The 19,705-nt window shown below is 38.1% G+C and overlaps 1 protein-coding gene and 1 long non-coding RNA gene across 2 annotated transcripts in view; one reads left to right on the top strand and one right to left on the bottom strand.

Moving 5' to 3' along the window:
* Window positions 1-63: 63 nt before the first annotated feature.
* LOC129365441 (uncharacterized) lies at window positions 64-2,350 on the bottom strand. The gene is made up of 4 exons (XR_008606515.1): window positions 2,313-2,350; window positions 1,290-1,373; window positions 622-714; window positions 64-460 (listed from the first exon to the last, which is right to left on the bottom strand). It is a non-coding gene; the product is annotated as an uncharacterized LOC129365441 (long non-coding RNA).
* A 3,815-nt stretch (window positions 2,351-6,165) lies between these two features.
* pdss2 (prenyl (decaprenyl) diphosphate synthase, subunit 2) overlaps window positions 6,166-19,705 on the top strand; it is a 30,219-nt gene continuing 16,679 nt past the window's right edge. The window contains exons 1-2 of the mRNA XM_055038644.1: window positions 6,166-6,885; window positions 12,655-12,789. Coding sequence (XP_054894619.1) covers window positions 6,632-6,885; window positions 12,655-12,789 — 389 coding nt within the window. The 5' untranslated portion in view covers window positions 6,166-6,631. The remainder of the gene's footprint in view (window positions 6,886-12,654; window positions 12,790-19,705) is intronic.

The raw sequence follows: 19,705 nt of genomic DNA, 5'->3' as shown, positions 1-19,705 counted from the left end.
TCCCAGCCAATTCTTTACAACATAAAAATGTCAGTATAGTTGCTCAACTTAGAACTGTAACAATATAAATCTTTTCTACTGCAGACTTTAAACACTCATTTTCCATATGAAACTTTACTCAACTTAGCAGCGAGTTTCATATTGAGAACTTGTGCTTTCTTTGATAAGTTCTTTCCATCCAATTTCATTATTATTTTCTGTATTACTTCAAAGGTATGCTTGAGTTACTGAGCAAGTTGAGTGCTGAACGCACTAAACTTGAGGGTAGCTCAAGTTTAGTGCGTAGATAAGTCGCAGCAGCATCACTATTGCAGAAGATACACTGCCCAAGCTGTTCATAACTTCCACCTCCTCCAGGACAATCCCAACATCCAGATGTGCATCGGCAGCCTCTGCACCCTCTGCTCAAATGACGATTCCGAGGACAGTCTCGGCTTTGACCATTTCATTCATCAACGTCCTAAGGGAGTTAGGGAAGGGTATTGGGGGGGAGACAATTCACATGTAATTAAATAAATAAATTAGACTGACATTGATTGAGTCACTCATGGACCTTAGTTGGTGAAGTATTTTAACAACTCTTAGGAGTTCTATTGTAAACACAAAGAGAATTTAACATACCATGTACTCCCTCACCAGCTTCTCTGGATCTTCATTTAGGTACACACACAGACCTTTGAGGATGCACTCTCGTCTGACCTCAGCAGTGTCTTCCTGAATATGCAGATCAAAAAACAATGAGAACAATCTCAAAACTCCAGCAGTATAGGTTCACACACTTGAAAACATAGCTACATTCAAAGGAAGTCACAACAAAAGTGATCAGTGGCTTGCAGTCTATTTGAAAGATATTTAAAATTGTTAGTATCCCTTCATTATGCCATGACTAAAATTGAGTTTAACATCTCATTTAAACATCTAACTGAAGCTGTTAGATGTTTAAATAAAGACATGGATATATCACCAAAGAAATATGTGAAAAGTACAGAATGGTCAACACAGTCTATATCCTTCTACTTAAATGAATATGCAAAGCATTCCATGTCTTACAAGTACATGGACAGTCTATGTGTGGGCATGGATAACGTCGCATATGCCGGTGTTTAAGTGTAAAATGTTTTAACAGGTCATATCTACGAGACAGAGAGAGACTACACTCCTTACATTTCCACATCCCCACGCAAATAAAGACAAATAAAACAGACTGGCCAAATAAATGTTTAGCTGAACCCTAGCTTTATAAGCTCTCTAACACTACATTCAGTCACTTTAGATCTGGCAAAACTTACTATTAGCCACTGAAATCTATAACTTGATAGCCGATGAGCCCCTTGACCAGTACTTACGCAGGTGGATTACAGACAGGTGATGTTCTGAAAGAGATCAGATATATTTTCAGCCATTAAAATATGCAATTCATACTGAACTGAGTTGTATCTTTTAGTACAAGTCCCTTGAATGCCTCATGAATATAACCACTGGACACATGCAAGCACATATGTGCAGAACAATGGTGAATTGAACATGGTAGAAAGCAATGGTAACATAGGTCAAAATGAGCACAAACAATCAACACAAAAAACATCAACATTTCAAAAAACCAATGAACTTCAATATTGTTTCTGAGCTACAATTATTTGGGGACAACAAAGAAGAGTCCAAAAAACCCCAACATCTTTACAGCAGAGGAATATGTATTTTAAAGAAAAAAAAATAGAAAGCTCAAGTCTGTAATAATGGATAATCCATTGAGAGTTTTAGCCTGACAAAATATACTAGAAATCCATAACTAACAGGTATTTAACAAAGCTCAGAAAGCAATGCTTTCTGCAGGTTTCACCGACTGAAATGTAGGACTTTTTATTACCATAATTAATTAAGAATCTCGATGATGATAGAAAGGTACCAAAGTGTGTGTGTATCTACATTTACCTCCATAGTAACATTACTGAAATAGAATTAAAATAGTTAGAAATAGACTGATGTTAGATCAGTGTGTTAAAAATCCACTAAACCTCCAGGGAGCTCAGGAGGAGCAAAACTGTGACATTTCTGGGGTCCATTTGTGTCTCTGGCAGCAGCTTTGTACACTACATATGGCTCTGCAGACTTTTTTCGCACAGAATGTACCTAACATGGTGCGGCGATAAATGTAAACAAAATGCTATCTGCCTTAACCTAACCGACTTAATCTACAGAACATGAAATAATGTGACACAAGTATGGAACAAGTAGAAAATGGTGCAAATGGTAGAGAAATTTTAAGTTACATATTTTTATATGGATTTAGATGAAAATAGTTTGACTCTTACCTTCTTCAAATTAAGTAGATGCACGCCAGGAATCTCCCTCTGCCCTTGAAAAAACCCAACAAGCCAGTTATCTCGCGTGATTTTCCGTAATCTCTTGATGTCGCTGGATCCTCTTCAGCGGGAGATGAGTCTGACACAATAGCGCTTTGGAACTGACGTCACTGTGTTTTTTTTTTATTAGATTAACTTTGACAAATATTGATATTGAATAAAAAAAAACCAAACACACACACACACACACATATATATATATATATATATATATATATATATATATATATATATATATATATATATATATATATATATATATATATATATAAATTGTTAGCATCGCAGATACTGCGCAGGACCCTCAAGCTCCCAGGCCTGGTAGAGGCCTGGGAGCTTGAGGAATTAGATGTATTCAAGTTGAGATAACGTCATTCAATCACGTTAGTCCAGTTGAGAGAAAAAACCGATTGTCTCGCGTGTTCTCGCGTGATATCCCGTGATCTCACTCGTTGTCAGCACAATATCAGTCTAACTATAATGAATCATGTTAGCTCAACATGATTCAATTTTATATATGTGAAGTCGTGGAATATCTTGTTTATCCAACATGATTTTATCACGTTTTCGCTTCAAACCCAACATTATTGTGTGAAAGGTACATGATATTTTTTTGTTAATGTAATACGCCCCGACGTTCTTTTTTTTTGGCGGAAGATCTAGCTGACGTAATTGAATCACGTTATCTCACACTTGAATACATTTTATTCCATTTGCGAGAAAAAAAACGATTGTCTTGCGTATTCTCGCGTGATATCCCGTGATTTCCCGTAATCTTGCGTGAACTTGCGTGATATCGCGTGATCTCACTCGTGGTCTTCAGCATAGGATCGGTCTGACTATAATGAATCATGTTCGCTCAACATGATTCAATTTTATAAACGTTGAAGTTGTGGAATATCTTGTTTATGCAACATGATTGTATCATGTTTTTGGCTCAAACATGTAATTATTTAGTTAACAGTACATGATATTCTTTTGTTAATGTGATAACCCCTGAGGTTCCTTTTTACAGTGCAACAACAGAAGTTAGCTTCTCCATACATTACAGCAGATCTTGAAGTATTGCCTTATTGTCAAATGGCACAGGAACCAGAGGCTTTTCATAAATGTTCCATGCTTTGTGCATGAATTTACCTGCTCCTGCCGCACGTCGCCCTTTGAATCACAATGAGGAAAACCTCTGAGAGTTTTGGATGAGGCTGCTCATGGCAAAGTGACACCCATTTCAGGCGGAAAATCAGCAGGGGCGGGAGCTGTGAACCGTGATGCAGGGTCAGGGTGAGATGACTCTTCACATCGCTCGCAAAACCCGCAGCAGGACAGCATCTGAATCACAAGATCCTGCATTCAGAGGCCTCAGACACTTGATTCACTTCAAATTAAATTGGGGATATTTTTATTTAGAAAACACGGAATGCAGATTAATACACTGCCTTTCCAAAGTATTCGTGTATTCACTTTTTTTCCCCTCCACATTTTGTCATGTAACAACCACAAACATTATTGTAGTCTGGTTGGATTTTATATCCTAGATAAGAATCTGAAAAGTCTTGCATGCATTTATATTTAATTCCTCTTCCTCTGTTACCCAAAAATAAAATCAAGAACAAGCAGTTGACTTTAGGATTACAGCTAATGCAGGGGTCCTATGTTATAAAGTAATATCCCAGACTTTCAACATTTCACTGACCATTGTTAGAGCAATCGGCTATAACGTTGCTGCCTTGGCAGCAAGTACAGGAGATCGTTGCTAAATCAGGCCTTTCACAAAAAAAAAATTGACTGTAACTCTGATTCCAGTTTCTGACAGACGACTTCTTTACAAAATTTTTGTTCAACTATTTTAACTCTAATTAAAGCAATAATTATTATACTGCTCTTTCAAGACTTTGTACTTTAGTAATTAGTGTCACTTGTGTCTCACCAGACATTGTTTATAGCATTTCTGTAGATCCAGCAACACATTACTCTGTCTGGGATAAATTAAGTGCATCTATTCTATTACCCAAACATGGAAAGAGTGCAGCAAACATTTATTATTTAGAGAATGAATCAATTCGTTTTTAATAGTTTGGTTTTTGAGTGGAGGAAGCAGACGGTCTTGTAAGATGTCCTTGACACTTCACTAACAAGCAGACGCAGAGAGAGTCAATAAAAGCATTGTTTCGGCGAGGACATTCACCAACACACTGGAAATATTATATTGTCACAGTTATTGTGTTACAGGAACTGAAAGGTGAGGAGCTTCACTTCTCATAACTTGGACTGTTTGGTTAAAAATGGTATTTACTGGAAAGGAGATTTTTGTCAGTTGGTATAAAAATGGTGTAAGATGTAAAGTGTAGAGACGTGTAGAGAAAATGCTTTGACAATACACTTATAAACTTTCATAAATAACTTTGGAACTAATGTTGTTCACATTCAGTTTAACAAATGCACAAATAATCAGTAGCTACCATTTTATCTGCACATTTATTTCAGGAACTTTGAATTTAATTTTGTTAATTGAAATTATTAACCTTTGTTGACCTTAAATTCTGCAGGTTTTATCTTATCCGTTGTCCTTGGAAGTGGGCTTAAGTTGTAGACAGGATTGTTTGGATTTCGGACCAATTAAATAAAGCCTGTTTAATAATTTTTAGCTCAATATAAAAAATCTGAAGTCTGAGCTGGCAATTTACACACACTTTTAAAAATGTGCGCAGCTTTGTGAAAAGTTACAAAGTACAGCTCTACAAGGCTAAACCATTTTACTGTATATTTGCATTTGTTTCTGGTCATCATCTTGCTGGAAGGTGAACCATTGCCCTTGCCATGAGTCTTTGGCAGAATCTATTAGCTTTTTTGTCTTAATTTTGCTCAATCTTCTAATCTTCTCAGCATCTTTACATAGTAATGCTTCACCACGTTTTCCAACAGGAATGATGTCTTCAGGTTAATGAGTTTTAGTTTTTCTCCATAGATGGAGTTCTGAATGTAGGCCACAAATTTAAATATGTTCTCATCTGACCAAAGCAGCTTCCTGTGTGTGCTGCATGTCCGGTTATTCTCCTTATATATATCCAGTTGAACAGTCAGTTAGATTGTTAAGCTGTGACTGAGCATCTTTCCAAGAGCTCTGAAAGCCATCCCTCTCCTCCATGCCTCCCTCTATTCACAGCCACACTTACTCACTGCACTTTAAATATTGCTGAAGATGTTTAGCACAAATGGGTCAAAATGTTTCTTACTCCCCACATTCAAAAGCTGATGAAGAAGCTGAAATTTTATATCAAGACTAGATTCTTTTTATCTTTTAAGGTTAGAAAGCAATTAGTTTAGGCCACTTTTATGTCTGTGATGGACTATCAAGACATTTTATACATGCATGTGTCTCTTAAATTTGACTGGATACTGTTTATGATAGAGCTTTAAGATTTATCACAGGTTTTAAAGGTTTTAATCCCTTAATGATGACACCTATGTCTTTCTGAACTTGTTGACTTACATGAAAGCACATACAATGTTTGTCAGTGAACTTTAACTGTTGCTGACTGTGAAAATTAAGGTTTTAAACATCACTTTCTTATACATTTTAATCTCAAGGGGATTTTCCTGGTGAGATAAAGGTTAATAATAATAATAATAATAATAATAATAATAATGTACATTTTATTGCTTTTACAGCTGTTGTTTATGCTGCCAATGTTTCCTTTCACACTTTATTGCAATAAGGACAATATTAACAATATGCACAATCTGTATTTTTATTATCTTTATTATTCCTTTATGTTGATTTAATTTAATTTTATCTTATTTTATTCAATTTTATATTTTCACGCCCTCAATACAAAAATGTGAAATCTTCTGTGTTATGACTTTATTACCACTAAGCACAGTGTATCCTCAATTATCCTCACTTCCCTTTGTGTTGGACAACATAAAATTCCAATGTAATATTATAAATTATAAATTAAAATTTGAAAAACATACCTGAAACTAACCTGTGGTTTTGTTTTGTTTTTCCCGGAAGTCGTGCTGGGGGTGTCGCGTTTCCTGACGTAAGGACTTCCGTACGTAAAGATGGCGGCGCCCTGTTTGAGAGTCAGCCCTGGACGCTCTTAATGTTAAACCCGTGTTTTTAGCGTTTTTTGGGGGGTGCTGATTGCTTTTCACAGCAGCTAGTGGACGGCGGTAGGTCGCTTTAAATATGCGCAGAAGCAGAGAAGCCCGGAAGTGTTTCAGATAAAGCAGCAACGCGATTTTAGTTCAGAGGTTATAACAACATGTTTCCAGCTCCGGGGTCGAGCCTGACCCGCTGGGTGTCCGTGTCCGTCCGTGGACTGAGAGGTCTCAGCCTGTTCTCCAGCTCGGACTCCTCCTCCAGTTGGAGCAAAGTGGTGTCGGACGCCGAGAAGATCGTCGGGTATCCCACGTCGTTCATGAGTCTGCGTTGCCTGCTCAGCGACGAGCTCAGCAACGTGGCCATGCACGTCAGGAAGCTGGTGGGGACACAGCACCCTTTACTCAACACGGCCAGGTAAGAATCGCTTCCGTCTGCAAGTGTTTATTACTGGTAATTATGATGGATACTGGCTGCAGCTTTGCTACAATGTTGATACAAAAATGTTATGCTGTCTAGGAGAGAGTCACTTACAAACTCAACGAGGAAGGAAGCTACGAAGGGTTATTGTTGAAGAAGCTGGGTCTTCACAGAGTCTTGTATTCGAACATACTAACAGAAAGTTGAGTGGAAGGAAAAAAAGTATTCAACAAGAACTGCAGTCTTGTGGGAATTGAAATCGAGAGTTTGGAGAGAATTCAAAGGTGTGTTGTGCCTGGAGTACATGCTGCAAGGACAAATGTAACAACAACATGGACTTGCAATTTTTTGTGTCAAATCAGAGGTGTCAGAATCATCTTACCTAGAGTAAGGAGAAAAGCGATTGAGTTGTGCTTAGTGATCCATAATCCTATTTTCAAATGGAGATGCATTTTGTATTATTTTGGAAGTGAAGGTAGTAGAATCTGTAGGAAGAGCCTAAAGGCAGAGAATCCAAGCCACTTAAGGTCCAGAGACAATTTGAGGAGCCATGTCATCCTCTCGTCTTTGTCTATCCTGTTTTATCCAACCCAAATGGGTTTCTGTTCTATGCAGAACAGCATAGATAATCTAGTTTTGTCTGAGGAAGAGAAGACACATCTGAGTCAACAACATAAATAATTTGAAGCTAAAAGACAGACTATGGCCATCAAAGCAACTCAGTCTTCCTTTATGCCTCAGTAGTGACACAGGCTGATCTCTTACATGCTACTGATGCAGTAAGTCATGGATATATGCACAAGAACTGAGTGCATATAGCTTACAGTACGTAAGCATATGTTTAGTATGCTGACATTTCTGTGCCGTCTGTAATGGTCTTAATAATTGAATTTTCTGAGAATGTGAATTTTGAGTTTTCATTAAGCAGAGTTGTCAAAATGAAAAAAGTTAGAACTATGTTACTGTGTGTGTAGTAAATCTATTCACTGGGGTTCTTTTTAGAAGAAGTACTTCTGAAATATTTTACGCCTCAATGAAGTTAGGTGGCTGGACATTATATAAAAAACAATTATAGTGTAAAGGAAAGACTGGAAATGTTTTTTGTGTAAAAATGAATTCTTCCTGCTTTGGTTGCAAAGAAATGATTAAAATAAGAAATGATTAAATTCCTTTGTAATGTAGACATGAAACGCCATTTTTATTGGAAATATAAACATGTTGATGTTCATCTGGATGCTCAGTACGGTCAGAAATCTTGAGATCTTCATGATGATAAAGACAGTATCTCACCTTGACTATTTTATGGTAGTCTCTTTATCAGTTAGATTTCCTAGACTCTTTCTGGTGTTTGCCTTTCTTTCAATAAATAAAAATATTTAATTGAGAAAATTTGTATTAATCACAAACAAACATCTTGTTTTTTGTTGCTAATGACATATTTTAAATGTAAAAATTGAAACCGTTGTCTCATTAGCCTTTTGCTCTCCAGTCTTTCTTTCGTGAATCACATAATGCTGCTGTGGATGTAAAGCTTCTTGACTTTACATCCACAGCACAGCTCTATCTATCTATAGTCTTGTTTTTCCACAACAATTCAGCCTTGCATTGAGCGGTCATTTATCTAAATAACTGCCTTCAGTATTGCAGTGCATTGTTTGACTGCATGTTTGTGTTTGTTATGTCATATAAGTCTCTTGTACGGTTGCTCTTGACTCCACCTGCAGATCTATTGATAGTATCCCCTTTCCCCCCTGTCTCTGTCAGGCTAAACAACAGTTCAACGCAATCAATAGTTATTGTTTGTTTTCTCTATGTAATGCCCACTGCTGTGTGAAAGCTGCAGTTTTACCTGATTTTAAATCCTTTGCTCTAATAATTAAGTGCATTAGGGGCAGATGGTGCTGCTTTTATTTATCTAATTAACCTGACATATAGATGTGGACAGATGGAGCTATTCTATTATTATCTTGTATCTTTGTATGAAATGTCTTTGCAAAAGTTAGAGACAGCGTTCTCACAGATTCTGGCAAAGTACAAAATCTAGTTTTTTTAGGTATGGATTAAAAAGAGAGCATGGAATGTTATTTATTTCTTTATTTTTTTCCCTTTATTACTTGATATATGAAAGCTACATCCACCCATCCTAACCATTCCACCCTTCTTTGTGTGTGATGGATGTGTGAAAGGAGAGATGAAAGAATTTGTGATGGACAAATGGATAGATGGATGGAGAAAAATGGATGGACTGTTGTGAAATAAATATGGATGAATTGTTGCAAAATTCGGAGATGATGATGTTTATATCATAACAATTGATAGATCATGAAATGGACAGTTGGATAGATTTATGAATGGATGAAGAGATGGACGGACAGATGGATGGATGGAAGAACTGCTATGAGATGGATGGATGAATGAATGTTTGTTTCAGGTGAAGAGAAAGAATCCATAATTAGTCAGTCTTCCAGTCTGACTAACTACAGAGAGAACGGTGGTGAGGACGTCATTCTGGTGCTGATTTATAGACAGCATCTGAAAGCACATGTGTTGGTAATTATGATTTATTAATCAAAACTTTGAAAAACAAGGAAAGAGGCCTGGAATACAGAGTCCTCAAACACAATCCTGTCACTGGGACGAGGCTGGAAAGAGGAACCCAAGGGTGTAATAACCTATACTCCTAAATCTGATATGACAATCCATTTGGGTGTTGTAGCAGCAGGGAAGGCTGCAGCAGACCTCTTGACAGTCTGACTCCTCACTGTCAGCTCGCGTTGGCTAGTTCGTATTTCCCTCTGTGTCTCGGCTTTAGATGCGCGGCGGATAAAAATATCCACAATAGCAGACAGGCAGACCCTCGTGGCGTTGGGTTTCGGTTTTTCCTTTCCTTTCATTCTCAAAAACTGCTGCTCAGCTAACTTTGCCCCAAAGTGTGGAGTTACAGCGAGGGGACTGCAGCTCAGAGAAGAAACTTTACTTCCCTTAAGGACAGTCCTTGAGAGTTTAACTTGGTCTGAAATTCACTTCCCCCCAGGCTTATGCTTATTTATTTATTTTTTTATCTTTATATTCTCTTTATTAGTGAATCAACAGAATGTTCATATCATAGCAGCATCAAAATTGTACTAAAACAAAGAGCATAGTAAAAAAAAATTATTCAGTCCTGGGTGTGAAAAGAATGACCTCAGAAATTATCTTAGGTAAAGCAAATGATGAAACAATCATCATTTGTAAGGCCTGTTCAAAACTGTTTGGACTCCATTATAGAGAGAAAGATAAATCACAACTGGAAAACACTGAGGATTTTAAACAAGTGGACAGAAAAATATAATCAATCTGTGCATTTCTGATAGTAATTCAAATTAAATAAGGATGTTATTTTTTTAAGTCAAATGTTTTCAATATGTTTTATTTAAAATATCCTTTAACTCTTCCTTTAAAGAATTAAATGGTTATTTTTTTTCATTAATTATGTCAAATAATTAAAAATTAGAGATGAGAAGAAATAAGAAGTCATTTGGCCAGCAGCCTTGGTAATTCAGAAAGCAAATCGAATCCTCTTTCTTTCATCTGAATCTAACAAGAGATATTGCTTTCAAGATCTAAAACTTGCTCAATACTTTTATCTAGAGGTTTACAATAAAAAGCTTTGTGCTTTTTTGGAAACGTGAGGATCAAATTCTGGAAACTGCGGGGTGAAAAGACTGTCGGTCGATATTATCATATCATCTTAACCCGTAACTGTGTCTGCAGGTGGACGCATCGACTCAAACCTCTTTCCTGGAGGAAAACTGCACAGTTATTGTTCATTCATCAGTTTATTGTTTAGGAAAAGATGTCAGAGCATGGACACATTTGTATGTGTGGACTCCAGCCCCGGCGGACTGCAGCTCCCTGAATTCCTGCACTGCGATTGCAGAGCAGAGGGCGTGGTGACCTGTCCACAACCCTTTAAAATGACAGCAGCCCATTCCTCCAGCTTCACTGTAGCCCTCACCATCTTTCTTCTTTCACATCATCGTCGTGTCCCCACCCCTTTGCAGGAGGCCGGCTGTGATTGATTGATGCATTCTGCTGTGCGTGCTGACATAAATATTAATCATGTGCCACCTTCAGGCCACTGTCTTACTTAGACTGGCCAAGAAAGGGGCAGCTTTACGGGTTCTTGCTTTCTGCTTGCTGATCTAACAACTATTTTCCTGTTGAGTAAAGATTTAGAGTGACAATAAATTTTTCCTCATGAGCTGTAATGAAGAAGAGCTCGACCTGTCATTAATTTCACGCATTTTATGTGACAGGAAAGGTTTTTTTTTTTTTTAAACCTCTTTCTTTTCGTTTTTTCTTTTAAAGAAAAAGCTTCAGGGTTTTATAGATTCTCGTTTTTTTTCTGTGTCTATGTCTGGCTGATCCCCCCAGCCTCGCTGCGGTGCAGGGGAGGGTCAGAGAGGGTTGATGGGGGGTGTTGTGGAGCCCCGTGTCTGGGCATCGAGCGGAGGGGGGCGTGACCGCTTGTCTGCTCCGGAGCTCCTAACGAGAGCATGATTCATGGCACGAGGGGCTCCCATAGGTACGGGATTAGAGGTGCTGCCTCTAACCGCTCCCCAGAGAGAGTAAAAAGACATTTAATCTGCTCACCATGGAGGCAGCCATCACTGGGCTTTGTGAGTGTGCTGCTGTGGATGTGTCAGCTGGTTGGGGTGCGAATAACCCCCGACTTTAAATACCTCAGAAGAAAACACAAACTGTTCAATTAAATTAATGTTTCTTTTGTTTCTTTTAGAAAATGCACAGCAAACTCCTTAAGCCCTGCTAATCCTTTTATCATTTGTTCTCCTAAATTTAGCTGATTTTTTTTATCACACAAAGTGGCCAAAACCTGACAGTTGTTTGTAAAAAAAAAAATCATAGTGCAGATTGATATTTATTTCCCCTTTTTAATTTGGTTTACATTCTGCATCAGTTCAACTATGATCATTTTTTTTAAAATAAGAGCAAATATAATCACCTTAAAATTTAAAATAATCAAAATTTTCACCTAGATTTACTTGGAATAGTCAGACGTCTGATCTGATAATTCATTTTATTCATGTTGTTCTCCTATAAGGACTACCACATACAAAATAATACATATTTTGTTCTCAGTCTTCCTTTTGTATATTTCAATAAAAATACATTCAAGATTTCAAACATTCTTGGCCCCTTGTGTACTTTCATCGGTTTTGAACTGCGACTCCTCTGATTTTAAAGGAAACCAGCAGATTGCATTGGATCACTGCTACGATGAATTTCCTCAACCTGAGTAAACATTAAGAGGAAACATTCCTGTTGTTGGAAATATATCAAACCCATGAAATGATGGGCACACACTAAGTACTCTTCCCCAAAGTCTGCCAAGAAAATATGCATATCATAAAATAAATATATATATATATATATATATATATATATATATATTATATATAATATATATATATATATATATATATATATATATATATAAAGCAGCCATAAAAATCATATTTTCAACAAAAAAAAACCTGCTTGTATGTAGTTGATGAATATTAAAAATGGGCTAAACAAATAGCAAATTCACTCTAAAGGGCATCTGTAGAAAAACTGATTTATGCAGGTTGTCAATGTTACATACATATTGACTATTTGATATATGTTGATATATTTCTTTTATTATTTCCTTTCTGTTGTGATTGTACTTTACTCCTAAATCATGTGATTCAAGCTCGATGATCTGTTGGCGTCTCTTTGCAGAGGCTTCGTCTATGACAGCAAGAACAATCTTCAGATGAGAGGCCTGATTGTGCTGCTGCTGTCCAAAGCAGCAGGACCGAGCCAAGCAGCTTCAGAGCTGCTCACTAAGGACATGGTCAGCGGCATCTACCCAAGGTAATGTGAGGCTAAGCCGTAGCAGATGGATGATTTTACTAAATGTTTACTAGAAATGATTCTCCTCACGTTTTGAGGATCCGACATAAAAAAGGAATCATAATCGTATTTTACAGGAAGAATTTAGGTTTTTAGAACATTACTAGTGTATAATAAAAGGAGCAGCGGAGCTGTTTCTTTCTTTAGATAAACAGATCACCCACCAGTCTCCCACTCCCAGGCCACAGCAGCTAGTTTGTCACTTCTCTGTGGATGTTTATGCTGCCTGAGAGGAAACTGTGGGCAGTGAACATCTGTGGCATCGCAGTGCAGAGCCATAAATGCGCTCGGCAGGCAGACCGAGACAGGCGATCCCGCTTTTGTCCCAGTTATGTGGCAGCTTCAGGATAAACAGGGAAATAAGAGTCTGGAGTCAGGTAACTCTGTCTTGTCCGCTGTGGTTATCGTCCACATCAGCTCTACCTCATCCTCTGGAGACAGTGTAGGATTGGAAAATTTATCTTTTATAAAATAAAATAAAGAAAATGAGCAAGTATCTGACATTCTGATGAATTCTAACAAAAATATGAATCTCATTTTGAGCTTCATTCATACCATTTATGGAACCAACTGTAAGGAAAATCTACTCTATGGAAAGTGATGTTTGGAGGAGTTGGGATTTTCATCCCCTAAAAATATTCTATTTAAACATTAAGGAGCAATGTGAATATTCAGGTTGTAGCAGTACACAGAAGTCACGGCTTGGTACATTCTCAATTGTTAAAGTCACAATTGGAAACGTTTTCAGTGCACTTCAATCAATCACATTTACTAATTTGATTTTATGATGTCAGAAAAAAAGTATTGAAACTACTTGAAGATTTGGTTGGATTTGTTTCAATGAATGAAGTTGCATAAGCAGGCATTGCAAATACCTGGAAAGATTGATGGATTACAAAAAAATGTAACCACATCAAAATGGTCCATATAATGTTAGAAACTTTTCATAAGACTGGAACCTGATTTGAAGATTTAAAAAAAAAAATCACCTTGTGACAACCTGGTCTCCCAGTTGTACCTGAATGCAGCATAAGCAGCTCATCAACCAACTTATATTGTATATGATGAATGGAGTTTGGGCTGGTTGGATGCTACAGATCAACCATTTGGATGTCAGCAGATTTTTCTCCAGTATCAGGGATGTTTATGTTCACCTAGACATATCTTTTAGCTGAATGCGGAGCAAGCTATGTACCTTATTCCTGTTCAGTTGTGCATATGCTGACATACAGTTTTGTTTGTTTTGTTTTCCTGCAAAAAACCTTAATCTTCCATAACAGAGTTTAGTGATCGCTGGGAGTCCTCTCTGTTTTGTTTTGTTGTCAGTTTTTGAAGTTGCCCTACCAAACATTGCATTTAGTTAAACAAACCAATCTGTTTTAGCTCAGAGATATGCCATAAATCCATGTTACACAGATAAACGTACAGGGAGCATTCCTGCAGACATAAACAGTTCCCCAGTTATCCTTCAAACAAACACTAAGGAGGAACAGCATTTGCAAGAAAAACACTGTAATGTGATAATGGTGATGTTATCCAGGAAAGCTGATGACAAGCTCTTCACTCAGTCTTATTAATAATAACAAACAATGTACAAATAACCATTCTCAGTCAATTTCTGATTGATAAAATGCCAATCAGTATCGGAATATTCAGCTGTATTCCTCCAATAAAATTCTACTCTAGTATAATACAACTGTATTTTTCAGGACACAGCCCTGTATCATAAGATAAAAGTGCAGACAGAGTGGCTTAACAACAAGCATGTTGAATTTTTGGACCTGTGATGGGACCACTACGCAAATCCCATAAGAATGTCAGGACTCCAACATTAATTGTGCAGCTTTAAAAAGGACAGACACTTTCGCCCAGAGAGCATAAAGTTGCATTATACTGACACGCTTTGCAGCTGCTGTCACTTTCAAGATAATAAATTGACATTTAAAAAGCCTCTCTCAGACGTGACCTGCTGTCCCTTAATTTTATGCTAATTGAGTACATCCTTGTCCTCTCTGCATCAACCCACGGGTGCCTCTCCAAAACATTTTGCAGCAGGTTGCTTCCAATTTCCTGGAGTCTGATTGAAATATGTGGAAATAGGCAATTAAGCAAGAGGAAACTTTAATTTTAAAGGAGCTAAACTGCAACATCGATGTGTTGTTCTGCAATGGACCATCTGCCTGCATTTTCAGCTGCTCTGATATGCAGGAAAATTGCTGTTTAATACTGCAACTCTGACAACAAGCACCAGAGGGAAAGAAAATATGTTTGATGTGGCTGTTTTCATGCTGTAAGCTTGATGGTTTTATGGTTTTAAATATCTGACAAAATGTATATAATAGCCTAACTATACCCTCTGAGATTTCAATTTTGTATATAAAGGGTATAATAAATAAAATTGCTAATTATTATTATAAATGCCATTATTTAGAAGAAAGTCAATTATTTCGAATTACTGATTTCATATAGCATATAATATATCGACTATAACAGGCGTGGTTTCTATAATATTTGTTAACTTTAGGTTGTTTTATGTGTTTTTTATTTTAACTTTAAATCTTTTTTAAAGGTAGCCAAGCTTAGTTTTGTTGGTTGATTGCCTATCTGCCCCTGTTGCTGGCTTGCGGTCAGCTACTTAACCACTTGTAGTTTTAAAACCACATCTCCTTAATATCTGGAGAGCAAGAGATTCATGTAGTCTTAGTGGAAACTTTCAGAGCAGCCGTTGTTGGTTTAGCATGCACATGTACCAAATTAACAAAAGTGTGAACTCAAGAAAAGCAGCCCCAACCTGAAGAAGGATGTGAACACATCACCATCACTGAAGTCGGGTTCACTGTTCTGTACTATAGTTATGATGGAGGAAATTTAAAGGTGGACAAAAGCGTAAAGGTCAGTGTCGTTTAGTAGCAATAATGTGTAGCTCCTATGTGTAGCTAATAATTCACCTGAAACTACATTAAGCTGAGTGTAAAGATGGAAAATCAGGTGACGTTCAGATCAATTTAACTCTATTGGGTTGGAAGTATTTCCTACCAACCCGATTCTTGTTCACATGATAAGCTGACTGGCAGACAACTTTGGATTTCAGAGGCAGGAGGTGGAATCGATCCCGCAATCTACTGATAGCTAAACAACTATTCAAGCCACTGGGCCACAGATGTCACACAGTAACAGAGGAAAATCTGTTGTCAGCTTTTTTCAGTTAACTGACAAGCTGTGGGCAGCAACAAATAACAGGACCAAAACTACTTCAAAACTCAAATTAAAAAGACTTTTAGCTGTAGAAACTGTTATGGAAACGTTTTATTTTTGAAAGAATAACTGTAAAATCTTAAAATACCTTCAGGCAGGTAATTAACTCACACCTTCTTCTCATAATTAATAACTAACATGGTGTGCAAACGGTCACAGAGTAAATATTTGAAAATGCGACTTTATCAGAAACAAATAATTAAGCGTGCAGATTCTAGGCCTTAAACATAGATTGAGCCGATACAAATATTGAGGTGTGCAGTGTGGTAATGTAATATGAATGTAATGCTTCAGATGACACTTTGAGGTCTGATTGGACCTCCTCACATCCACACACACATGCACCCTCCCACACACACACACACAGGTTGATGCCAGCATGCGGCTCAGGACAGGCATGTGGGTGTGTGCCAACTGTTTTCCAGAAGTGACTGCTGTGCTCCTGGTGCCTGAAAGGCTTCTTTCTTACTGCAAGCTGGCACATCTGTGTGGTGCAGCCATGTCTGAGTACAAGCATCCTGACTCCTGAGAAACCTCTCCCAGCCTGCCTCCCAAAACAAACGGTGTTCATACCTGGTTTGGAAGGCGGCGTGTTACCATGCAGTCGCATCACGACACGATCTGGCACATACATCAGATCACTGGTTCCAACACACAGCGTTCGCCCAGTCATGAGATGGATAGTCCAAACTGAAACACACACACACACATACTCCCAGACACACACAGCATGATTTGATCACCTCATTTGCACTAGTTTGCTCCCTCTCTGCCTCTGCCTCCACCTCTCCGGGGCTCATTAGCACCTCGGATAATGGTGAGATGGAGGAATTGAGGGAGTTGAGGTGGGGTGGGTTTTGGGGGGTGATTGAAACCTCCGGGGGATGGTCTCCTCCCTTCTGACAGGGAGCATTTGTAAAACATTTCCCACTCTGCTGCCTGACACTGATGATTCACCAAAGCACCAGCAAGACAAATAGATAGATGGGCAGATTGAAACACTCGCCACTCTCACAGATTGTCCAACTTGCACCAGCCACACCTTTTAATTTTTTTGTTGTGCGTGTCCAGTGAAAATCCCACACTTCACCACGTCACCAGTCGCACCAAACTGGCCGCCCGATGGACAGGCCAGGTTTTTAAATTGCACACTAGAAGTCACTTAGATCCGTAAGTCTGTGTTTGATGCGAGGCAGACTGCAGAGGGAGAAAAATGGAACAGAACAGTCAGGACAAGGGGCGTGGTAAGGGGGCGTTACACCTCAGGAAGATGGCATTGGTTGCTATGCAACTGGGAACCAAAGCTATTTATACATCGGCCCCCTTGTCCCCCTTTTTCCTCCCCAAGCTCCACTGCTGCTGATGAGGGTCGCTAGATTGGAGGGCTTGGATTTTGTGTGCGTGCGCCCGGGTTCCAACTGATGATGCTTTCACTGTGTGGGATTCCTTAGTTGTTTACTTAACATTGATTCGAAAAACACAAAAAGCAAATTGAGGTTACACAGGTGCCATTCAGATGCCTTCAGTTACCATGCAACACGTAATATTTACAGATTTACATTCATTCTATGCAGTTGTGATAGAAATCACAATTGCATGTTTCTGCCTAATTTTGCTGGTGTAATCACCTCAACACCTGGCACTCTGACACAGCAGCATGCACTCAATATTTGCTGCCAAGTCTGCGTTATTAAAAACAGAAAGTAATTTACAACGGGAACTAATAGATTAGTGCTAATTATTTAACTGGGAGAACTGGTTTATTTGAATAATAAATCTCTAGTTTGTGTCATACAATCGTGGAGGAGATTATGCACACCCCATGAACCACCGCTACCAGCAACAACACTCAGCAGTCGTTTTCTGTACGACTTCATCAGTCTCTTGCATCGTTGTAGAGACATTTCTTCAGTTCAGGTTCATTTATTTTCCGTGTAGCTCTCTTGAAGTGCCACCGCATTTCAATGAGTTTCAGGTCTTGAGTTTGACAGGGACGTATAACACCTTGATTATTTCCAGCTGTTCTGTTGTAGATTCGCTGCGGTGTTTGGAATCATTGTCCAGTTTGGACCAAACTCCAGCTGTTAGACAGATGTTTTTTTGTAAAATCATAACGTTATAAACTTTCCCAGATTGATGAACAGCAACAGTTGTTTCTGACAGATCAATGGTGAGGTCTTTTCACATTGTGTCAAAACCCAATTTTATATACTGAAAAATAAACAATTGGTTCATTATGTTATTTGAATAGCTCAAGATTATCAATTAAATATTTATATTAAATATGTATTTGTCCAAATAAATTTATTTATTGTTGGATTGATACACTTCAATAAATGATATATAACAAAACTTTGACAGTATTATCAGAAATGTTATTTTTATCATTTTCTCCACTGTTTGTTTCACAAGAGCTTCAGTAAACATCAGTTAATTAAAAAAATATGTTTAATTGCAATTGCTGTGTGCGTATCAGTGATATAAATTACATTTCTTTCAGGAAGTGACATCCTGAGTTCCACTATTTCTATTGATAATGTTTTTCGACAACAGTATTTGTGCTTGTGTTGCTATGAATTCAATCAGTCACAGTTACAACTAAAAAAAGGAAGTATTAGTTTTTTAATCATCATTTTTATCAGTATCACAATAGCACCTCAGTCCAAACAATCATTTCTTCAAATGATTGTTGTTTAATTTCCCCAAATCCTTAAAAACCAACAAGCATGTCCTTATTTTTTCCTATGCTGCTACTGTTCAGTCGTCTCTGTCACAGAACGTGGAAGGAAGTCCATCGGCAGTGAGAGAAGATCTCTTCTTTGACAAATCCCTACAATTGATCTTTTACATGAGATACCAGAAGATAAAGCGTGTTTATTATGGATATTCAGATGAAATAGTAATTGTAAGGTCGACTTGGAATTAAAGTTGTAAACCTGTACGACCTAAAATCATAATGTTTTGTTCGTCTCATTGTAACAACTCACTCTCCTCTTGAAGTGCAGCTATCACTCTGATTCGCCCCGAGTGCATTCGACTGTCAGTCTGTTAATTTGCTCTTATTTGAGCCCTGAACTTATTAACTCTCTTTGGGGGAACGACGCTGTTGTTGCCGCGCGCCACCAAGCAGCGAAACCGACCAGACAATGGGTGTGATTGAGGGGCAAAATACATGACATTATTGAATTTTAATCACATCTTTTTGACGCAGAGAATGGCAATTACCTGGCTGCAAGTGCATATATAGGAAGGCGTCGTAGCTCGGAGCAGACGAGCGGCTCATCAGGTTTTCACGGCGGCTGAAAGAAGGTCGTAAGTGGCTATCAGCGCACCCGACCCTGTCTGGATGGATCCCTCCTGTCGCAGCGTGGCGAGCTCCTTCCATATGGAGAGAGGCCTAATTATCCCCCACCAATGACTGAATCAACATTTGATTATATCCTCCCGTAGGCTGTTCTAAAAGACTATTCAAACACCACTGTTGTGTCGTTTTTTTTCCCCCTTCTCCTCATAATCAAGAATGGCTGTTATCTGATAATGATAAGTTTAATTTCTTTTTTTAATGCAACCCCCTGACGCTTTGTGTGGAGAAATCTCCGACATGTCTCTTGGTTTCATGCCT

This window comes from Poeciliopsis prolifica, unplaced genomic scaffold (genome assembly GCF_027474105.1).
Source record: "Poeciliopsis prolifica strain line A6 unplaced genomic scaffold, Auburn_PproV2 SCAFFOLD013, whole genome shotgun sequence".
Classification (NCBI taxonomy): Eukaryota; Metazoa; Chordata; class Actinopteri; order Cyprinodontiformes; family Poeciliidae; genus Poeciliopsis; species Poeciliopsis prolifica.
The sequence above is the reverse complement of the archived record's forward strand: the minus strand, read 5'-3'. Positions and strand labels throughout refer to the sequence as shown.